At 59.2% G+C, this 8,684-nt stretch overlaps 2 protein-coding genes across 3 annotated transcripts in view; both read right to left on the minus strand.

Annotated features, from left to right (window-relative positions):
* TAP2 (transporter 2, ATP binding cassette subfamily B member) overlaps positions 1–3,108 on the minus strand; it is a 15,524-nt gene extending 12,416 nt beyond the window's left edge. Inside the window, exons 1-3 of the mRNA XM_066254157.1 lie at positions 2,913–3,108; positions 2,027–2,526; positions 1,828–1,942 (exon numbers count right to left, since the gene is read on the minus strand). Of these exons, the coding sequence (XP_066110254.1) occupies positions 1,828–1,942; positions 2,027–2,519 (608 nt within the window). The 5' untranslated portion in view covers positions 2,520–2,526; positions 2,913–3,108. The remainder of the gene's footprint in view (positions 1–1,827; positions 1,943–2,026; positions 2,527–2,912) is intronic.
* Positions 3,109–4,459: 1,351 nt separating this feature from the next.
* Positions 4,460–8,197, minus strand: PSMB8 (proteasome 20S subunit beta 8). Of its 2 annotated transcripts, none has more exons than XM_066254160.1 (6): positions 7,584–8,197; positions 6,512–6,659; positions 6,247–6,358; positions 5,719–5,848; positions 5,036–5,240; positions 4,460–4,796 (listed from the first exon to the last, which is right to left on the minus strand). In XM_066254160.1, the coding sequence occupies exons 1-6, from the start codon at positions 7,728–7,730 to the stop codon at positions 4,708–4,710; spliced, it is 831 nt and encodes a 276-aa protein (XP_066110257.1). In that variant the 5' UTR covers positions 7,731–8,197; the 3' UTR covers positions 4,460–4,707. The 2 variants fall into 2 exon arrangements, with proteins under 2 accessions (XP_066110257.1, XP_066110258.1); XM_066254161.1 differs by lacking the exon at positions 7,584–8,197 and adding an exon at positions 7,455–7,477.
* Positions 8,198–8,684: the final 487 nt, after the last annotated feature.

An 8,684-nucleotide genomic window follows, 5' to 3' on the forward strand; every position in this document is an offset into this window, starting at 1 on the left:
AAGAGAGTTCATAGAAGCTAACTTGCGGCCTGACCAGGTGGTGGCACAGTGGATAGAGTGTCAGACTGGGACACGGAGGACCCAGCTTCAAAATCCCGAGGTCGCCAGCTTGAGTGTGGGTTCACCAGCTTGAGCACGGGCTCATCCAGCTTGGGATCATAAACACAACTCTATGGACACTGGCTTTAGCCCAAAGGTCACTGGCTTGAAGCCCAAGGTCGCTGGCTTGAGCCCAGGGTCACTGGCTTGAGCAAAGAGTCACTCAATCTTCTGTAGCCTCCAGGTCAAGGCACATATGAGAAAGCAGTCAACGAAGAATTAAGGTGCCACAACAAAGAATTGATGCTTCTTATCTCGCTCCCTTTCTGTCTGTCTGTCCCTATCTGTCCCTCTCTCTGTCTCTGAAAAATAAATAAATAAATAACTACCTTGAGAAGAGATCAATAATGAAAGATTTGTTCTAATGCCAAATGCTACAGAGAAGCAGAGACTTGAAGAACCATTTTTACTTTAATTTGCCTGACCTGTGGTGGCGCAGTGGATAAAGCATTGACCTGGAAGTGCTGAGGTCGCTGGTTCAAAACCCTGGGCTTGCCTGGTCAAGGCACATATGGGAGTTGATGCTTCCAGCTCCTCCCCCTTCTCTCTCTCTGTCTCTCCTCTCTCTCTCTCTCTCTCTCTCTCTCTCTCTGTCTTTCCCTCTCCTCTCTAAAATGAATAAATTAAAAAAAAGAACCATTTTTACTTTAATTTAAAAACAATTTTTTTGAGTAATTTGTTTCAGAAAAAAGTAGCAAGAATGGAATGAAGACATAATGAAGGTTGGTTTCTGAGGTATTAAATCGAGCATGACCCTCCCAGGGGCGCCATCAGGTCCGAGGGCGAGAAGAGGGAGCAACTCCTTAGATATCCATCCTGGGTGCCTCACGCCACCCTAGTCCCCGCCCCGTCCGTTGGTTCCTTAGTTAGTTGACTGCAGATTCCTGGGTATGTCTAACAGAAGAGGGGGAAGCTAACAAAGCGGAAAAGACGGAAGAAGCTGGAGAGGACAGGGATGCGCGTCAGGGTGAGATTTTCAGAGAGTGACAGAAGGAGTGGGGGGGGGGGGTCGGAGGGAGAAACCTGCCCACCCTGACCGGGGGTCACTTTGGAGACAAACTTAAGGCGGGAGGTAGAAGACGGAAAGGAGAAATGAAATTTCATGGATATAAAAATATTGAGTCCTAGCCGGTTGGTTCTGCGGTAAAGTATTGGCCCAGCGTGTGGAAGTCCCGGGTTCGATTCCCGGCCAGGGCACACAGGAGAAGCGCCCATCTGCTTCTCCACCCCTCCCCCTCTCCTTCCTCTCTGTCTCTCTCTTCCCCTCCCACAGCCAAGGCTCCATTGGAGCAAAGTTGGCCCCAGAGCTGAGGATGGCTCCATGGCCTCCACCTCAGGCATTAGAATGGCTCTGGTTGCAGCAGAGCGAAGCCCCAGATGGTCAGAGCATCGCCCCCTGGTGGACATGCCGGGTGGATCCCAGTTGGGTGCATGCAGGAGTCTGTCTCTCTGCCTCCTCGCTTCTCACTTCAGGAGGACAAACACCTTCTTTACCACCTTCACTGTATTTGTACTTTAATGATGTCATATAAACTTGGAAGGTGGCAGGAAAATGGCCAGTGAAGGAATGAATGTGTGGACGCGTGAAACCAAATGGTGAGCAAACACACACAGGCATGTTTTAGTTTAAGTGCTTTGTGCTTCGTGCACAAAGCAGAGTTTCGGCTCTGACGGCCCCTGTAAAGATATTTGGGCCTTAGCACATGGACCCCATCGCCCATCACCTACCTCCCAACGGAGAAAAGACACATGAAAAAGATGGCGCTGGCGAAGGTTTCAGGGTCAAAATCGCCGCCCAGGATGTCAATCACACGCCCGGAATAGTACGGGATTAGCGTCTCACCTGAAAGACCAGGCAGGACGACATGAACGTGCTGGAGCCACGGGCCTCACCCACGCCCGGCTCCCACGCCTTCCCCTGACTTACCCAGCACGGCGACCACGAGGAAGAAGAAGGCGGCGATCAGGAACGGCAGGTCCGGCCGGGAGAGCTTCAGCAGCCGCCACATCAAGCCCTTGTTCTTCTCCTGGCCCGGCTCGCCGCCCGGGGCCCCCGGGGGGCTCAGCACGGCCCACACCGCCCCGCTCAGCGCCGCAGCCGCGTAGCCCAGCAGCAGCCAGCTCCAGGGGGCCGAGGCCACCCTGACCGGGGGCGCACGCAGGGCCCCGGGGCTCAGGGCCCTCAGGGAGAGGAGCAGGGGCGTGCCCAGGCACAGCGCGGGCAGCAGCGTCCCCACGAGTCCCGGCAGCGCCCCCGCCTTCAGCAGCCACCACAGCCCGCCGAGTCGCACAGTGCCCTCCAGCCAGAGGCCGGGAAGCCCTCGGGGCAGCAGCGCCCCCGGGGTCCCCTGGAGCAGCCAGAGCACCACCGAGTCGGCCAGCAGCAGCGAGGCCCAGGGCCGCAGGTCGGGGAGCCGCATGGTGTCACTGCGGGGTGGACGGTGAGAAGTTACCGAGCCGGAGTCTCCATCCTTGTCCCCATCGCCGCCACCCCACTCCGCCGGCCCGGCCACGGGCTTCTCCTTTCGTCCGGCCCCATCCTGACAGCTCCCCTGGGGACCCCGCGCGCGTCAGGACGTCTCCCCCGACCTGCCGGGGGCGCTGGGGGCCTGGCCTCCGTCCGGTGCCGTCGCCCCTCTCCCGGGACCCCCGCCCCCACCGCCAGCCGCGGCCGAGGGGGGGAAGCCAGGCGGCCCCTGGCCCAGCCTTCGCACCCCGCGGGCTCCAGGGGGCGCAGGAAGCAGGGACTCCGGGAGGTGACCGGTTGGGGTGCGTCCCCGGCAGTGCCCCGGTTTCCACCCGCAGGAACTCACCGGCGGCGGCTTGGGGACGGCAGCTCCGGCGGTGTCCCCGCGAAGTGCTGAGGACTGAGCGCGGCCACCCGCTCCGGCTGCCGCTGCCGCTGCCTCTGCCTCCGCCTGGCTCCCGGTTCCGTCCGCCCGCGCCGCTCCCCAGCGGGGATGTCCCCGCGCGCGGCTTTCGCTTTCGCTTCCCGGCCGGGCCCAGGCTCCGCGCGGCGCGGCCAGCAGGGGGCGCGCGACTCCGGCGGACGCCGCCCCGGGGCCCCAACCCCCGCCCGCGCAGCCCCGGGGCCCCCAGCGAGGCTCGCGCCCTAAGCGGCTGTTCCTGTCACAGAAAAGTATTGCCATTTTTTTAAAAAATTGTCACTGAGTGAAAGAGCTGTGTTCAAGGAGAGGGAGGCTTTGGAATTGGAGAAGCGCTGGGTCTGACATCCTCCAGCTCCGAACTTGTTTTGAGAAGTGCCCCCTTCCCCCAACCCAAGCTCCGGTTTTCGGGTTTTAGAGTAAAAACAGCCACGTTCTGGCTTAACCTGACCTGTGGTGGCGCAGAGGATAAAGCGTTGACCTGGAATGCTGAGGTCGCGGGTTCGAAACCCTGGGTTTGCCCGGTCAAGGTACATATAGGAGTTGATGCTTCCAGCTCCTCCCCCCTTCTCCCTCCTCTCTCTCTCTCTCTCTCTCTCTCTCTCTCTCTCTCTCTCTCCTGCCATCTCTCTAAAATGAATAAATAAATAAATAAAATTTAAAAAGTAGCACGTTCTGAGCCAGAGACACACACTCTGGACTCTCACTGGGGCCTAAGAGGGCTCCCACTGACAGACGCTGAGCTGAAGGCCCTGACCCCTCATCTGTCCTCCCCGCAAGCACCCTGAGCAGAGCCCGTGCCTGACGCTTCGAAGTGTGTGTTCCCAGTTATGTCGGAGGACCTTCCGCACGGGAGGGAGTGAGGGGATGGACCAGTCTCCTTGGTCTAACGGAACACTGACAGAACACTGATGAGCGTTCTCTAGGACCCGCCTGAGAGCCCATCCCTATATATATAGAGAGAGAGAGCGTGTAGACTTGTTGATTCCAGAAATGACTTTCAGGTTGAAACTTGTGGCGCTTCCTCGTAGTCTCCACTGGAGGGCGTCCTCCTTATCTCTGCCGTTTCAATATGGTCCGTCGTCTTGCAACTGAGCCTGACACATCATGAAATTGAACCCCTAATGTCCATCTTTACATTCAATATCCGGTATCTCCAAAGTGCTGTTTGAGGTAAACGGCACCTTGTTCGCAATGACCACACACAGGCGAGGCGGAAGCTTTTCCAGCTAACTGTACCAATGCGAAACCAGTTGCTCTGGGTGCCCTCATCTCAATCAAATTGCAAATGAGTGTCCACAGATAACTTCTGAGGTCCTGGAGAGCCGAGTGTGGAAGGAACACCCAGGAGAAGTATTTGGGGAGGCCCCATTTCTTAGGTAGGAGTTTGAGTCTGTCTTCCAAGGAAAAGCTTATATTTCCTGCCCCCTGCCCCCACCGCCACAGCCCCAAACCCACTCGGCCACAACAGAGAGACTTTTATAACCGTTTTTCCTTTATTGTGCTTGGTGGGACACCCAGATGGCAGAGGGGGGAGGGGAGAGATGCTCCTTGCAATAGATAGAGAACACACAAAAAGGCCCAAGTCTGCGCCAAGCCCCTGGCGGCCAGTTCCCTACCCATGGGCTCAGGCCAGGCCCCTCTCTCTGCCGTGGGGTGTGCAGGCCTGGGTCCCTGAGTGGGCCAGGCGCTCCCAGAGGGGGTGGGCCAGCCGCCGCCGTGGTTACTGATTGGCCTCCCGGTACTGGTGCATCAGGTCGCTGACGTCTGTGCTTTCCACTTTGACCCAGCCGTCTTTCTTCATGTGGTACACTGTGAGCAGACGGCAAAGCGCGGTCAGCTTCCTCCTGCAAGTTCCTGCGCACGGCGGCCGCTGAAGGCCATGACGACACGCCCGCCGCAGCCCTCGTCACTGGGAACTTCATGGCCCAGTAACCTCCTCCCTGCCACTCTGCCCCCCCCCAGTCTCCCACTGTCAAACCCCCTGCGCTCCCCCCACCCCCGCCCAGGGCCTGCTGGCGGCTGGTGGGGGCACTGTCACTGTCACTCACTATTGACCACGCCTCCAGAGTAGCTGTCCCGGTGGGTGGCGTGGACAATGGCCCTGCGGCCCAGGTCGTAGGCCTCTTCGATGCTCATACTGGGCCGGTAGCCGCTATCCATGACCCCGTAGGCATAGGAGTTCCCGCTCCCGGTGGAGAACATGTTTCCTGAGAGCCGGGTCCCATTTTCGTCCACGTAGTAGAGCCCAGGACCCTAGTGGATGCAGAAGGGCCCAGATCGGGAACGGAGAGGGTGTGGTCGGTCACACACAGTTTCAGGTGAGAGCCAGGAGAGGTGGAGAAGAGAGCACGGAAATACTAGAGCTAGGACAGCATATTAGTAACAGTCATAGAACGTGGGGGGGGGGGGGGCAGGTGAGGGACAGAGTTCACATTAGCTATTTTAGCAAAGGGACAAGCTAATGAAACGCTGGTCCACATCTGGACCCAGAAGTGGCCGTGGAGATGCAGAAACAGCCCTCGAGAGGAAGGAGGGTACAATGAGGAGCTGACATCGCATCAGGACTGGGGGGTGTGGGGACACAGCCCCCGGGAGGAAGGAGGGTACAATGAGGAGCTGACATCGCATCAGGACTGGGGGGTGTGGGGACACAGCCCCCGGGAGGAAGGGGGGTACAATGAGGAGCTGACATCACATCAGGACTGGGGGGTGTGGGGACAAGCGCACCCACCTTCTTGTCCCAGCCGCAGATCATGCTGCCCATGGAGAGGCCCATGCCCCGGTACTGGCACATCATGTTGGAGAGCAGCTTGGAGGCTGCGGACACTGAGATCCGCTCCCCATTCCGCAGGTAGTACAGCCTGGGGGAGGGCGGGGGGCGGGGCAGAGAGCTTAAGGGTGGCGGAAGCTGGCTGGCTTTCTGGGGGGCAGGGAGTGAGTAAAGAGACAAGCGTTTGAAGGGAATGGTTTTGTAGGATCTAAGGATCAGGGAGAGATCTGAAATTCAGAGTATCTAAACCACATAAAGGGATCCTAGTAATAATACTATCCCCCAGGAATTGATAATATCGGTGCTAAATAATTGACAAGTATCTGGCTTACTGACAAACAAAAAGTGAGATTGGGGGGGGGGGGGGTATTACCAAAAGGTTATCTTGTGAAATCCTACATTTGCACTAAGAGGCCACGTTAGCACAAAGAGGATCCAGGGTCCAGAATGGACCAGCAGCCTCAGAGGCAGGTGAGAGGCCTCGCCTACCTGCACTCCTTGGCCAGCAGGCGCTCCCAGTACTGACAGTCCGCGGCACAGCCGGACATGGTGCCAAGCAGGTACGGGTTAATCTCGATCACCTTGTTCACCCTCAAGGTGGCTGGAAATAGGATGCAGTTTTGAGAGAAGAGAAAGGACCCACCCACGGCTCTCCCTGGGTGACCTAAGTCAATGTTTGCTTCCGTTCAGGTGCAGAGGTTGGGCCGCTGCAGAGGAGAGGCCTGCTCCCCGGAGTCCTGCTGCAGCTACTCACCGATGTAACTCCCAGCCGAGGCCCGGGAGTCCACGGCCACGATCACGCCGTGCTGGAACTTGAAGGCGAGGGTGGTAGTGCCGTGGGCCATCTCAATCTGAACGTCCCTTTCTCCACTCCCACCCAGGGCCTGGAAGAACTCCGTGGGCTGCTCGGAGGGAAGGGGCAGAATCAGGGGCCATGCAGATGGATGCAGCAGGCTCCGGTAAGAGGTTTCAGAGCAAGTGAGGAGACAGACAGACTCAGCCACGGACACGTGGAATAGTTAACAACCCATCTCTCCAAGAAGAAAAGAGACACAAAAGGCCCAGGAGAAGGAAAAGAAGAAACTGAAACTGACATCAACCTTTTCCATTTTTCAGAGCAGCAGAAAAGAAAGAAAATAACTGTTGCCACAACTAAAAATGTTAAGGGTGACTTTTAATGAATGGGGTTGTCTTTTTTTTTTTTTTTTCATCAATAGTTCATGTAATGCTCACAAAACACACTTGTTAATAGTATCCCCATGTTGTTACAGGGGCCAGAAATCTGATCTAAGTGACTGGATCCAAGACACACCCAGCGCGTGGCTGAGGCCGGGTTCACCGCCCAAGGTTACAGGTTTCCCGAGACCCTGCCCAGGCCCTGTGCCCTGTGACGGCCGGTGAGAGAGGGTTCGCGCTCCGTGTGCGATGGAGCACCGGCAGGAAAGCGCTCTTGTCTTCCCGCGGGCGCCCCGACCGCCCCTCGAGCTCTTTGTCCTGAGCTGCGCTTCCTGACCCCCAGACGGTCAGCCGCACCGTCCACGTGGCCTCTTCCCTGCCTCGGGCGCTGGTCGCGGCTCTCCACGGCTCAGGGATGGCGAGCCCCACGTGCCCCCGCGCCTGGGCCGTCTCCGGGCGGACAGACCCTCGCTCCTCCGCGCCCCCCCAGCCCCACCCCGCGGTTCTCTGACAGTCCTGACCTGCATTCCCCGGGGGAGGGTGAGCCCCGCGTGCCCCCGCGTCGGGGCCGTCTCCGGGCGGCCAGACCCTCGCTCCTCCGCGCCCTCCCCCCCCCCAGCCCCACCCCGCGGTTCTCTGACAGTCCTGACCTGCATTCCCCGGGGGAGGGCGAGCTCCGGAGCTCGCACAGAGAAACCGTAGTGTGCCGGGTCCGAGCACGGCCGGCCCCCAGACGTGGGGAAAGCCCAGTCCTCCGGCCGCCCTCGGGGGGCTCCGCACACCTCCAGCAGCGCCATGATCGCCCAGCGCCCGCGTCGTCCGTCGGCTCGGCTCTCGCAGGAGGAAGTGAAAGCGAAAGCCCGCAGCCTCAAGGGGAGGGAACCAGAGGTTTTTCCACATCCCCCGGGCCCTTCCGAGAAGAAGCCGGTGGGCGTGTGTCTAGGGACCAGGTAGAGCGTGCCGGGGACTGGCTTCCCTGCTCCGGCTTCGGGCAGGCCGGGGAAACAATGGGAGGGACTGTCAGCGGTACCGGCAGAGAGACACGGGGCGGCTTCGAAAGCGCCCGGGGCGGGGAGGTTGCGGGCGAGGCAGGGACAGGTCGCGCGTTTCTCCGGGAGCAGTGAACCGAGCGGGTGGGAGTCGTGGCACCTACAGGCGTAGCCTCCACCGGAAAGCTGGAAGCCAGCAAGAGGCTGGGAGCAGTTTCCCGTCGCGGGTGGGACAAGGGGGCTCCTCTGGACATCGTTTTATAAAATCAGGGAGGTCTGGGAGTGGGCTGGGTGGGGGGGACAGTCTTGAGGACAGGTCTTGGCGTGAAGAACGGACCCTCAGCGGGCGGGGGCTGGGGACGATCCCCACGGAGAGGGCGCAGTCTCTGGATCTTTCCACGTGGCTCTTCCTAGGGCCTCTCCCGGTTCAACGGTCTCCCACACTTGTAACCACCCACTAGAACGGCGCTTTCCGCCCGCACCTCCTCGCACACAATTCTTGCTCGAGTGAGCAAGGCCAAGCTGAACTCCTCTAAACCCCGCCTCTTTTTGCAACCTGTCTGGCCCTAACCTGCCCGGCAACTGTTGACGTCACAGACCAAGGCCCTCCGTGATTGGAAGAGATTTTCTACAACGGTCCCCGCCAGTAGGCTGAGATTTCCCAGGCAGGTGCCACTTCTGTGCAGTGGGAAGAGCCCTCCAAGGAAGGAACCTGAGCGACGAGGTGGTGAAGTGTGAGGTCCTTCGTTCGCGCACCTGCGC

This window comes from Saccopteryx bilineata, chromosome 1 (genome assembly GCF_036850765.1).
Source record: "Saccopteryx bilineata isolate mSacBil1 chromosome 1, mSacBil1_pri_phased_curated, whole genome shotgun sequence".
Lineage (NCBI taxonomy): Eukaryota > Metazoa > Chordata > Mammalia > Chiroptera > Emballonuridae > Saccopteryx > Saccopteryx bilineata.

Bases quoted from the DNA above. Each gene is read 5' to 3' on its own strand.
- PSMB8 (XM_066254160.1), bottom strand. From the start codon at position 7,730: ATGGCGCTGCTGGAGGTGTGCGGAGCCCCCCGAGGGCGGCCGGAGGAC. The intron at 6,359-6,511 runs GTGAGTAGCTGC...TCCTATTTCCAG, and splicing joins CTCGGCTGGGAGTTACATCG to CCACCTTGAGGGTGAACAAG. The intron at 5,241-5,718 runs GTGGGTGCGCTT...TGCATCCACTAG, and splicing joins TCTGCGGCTGGGACAAGAAG to GGTCCTGGGCTCTACTACGT.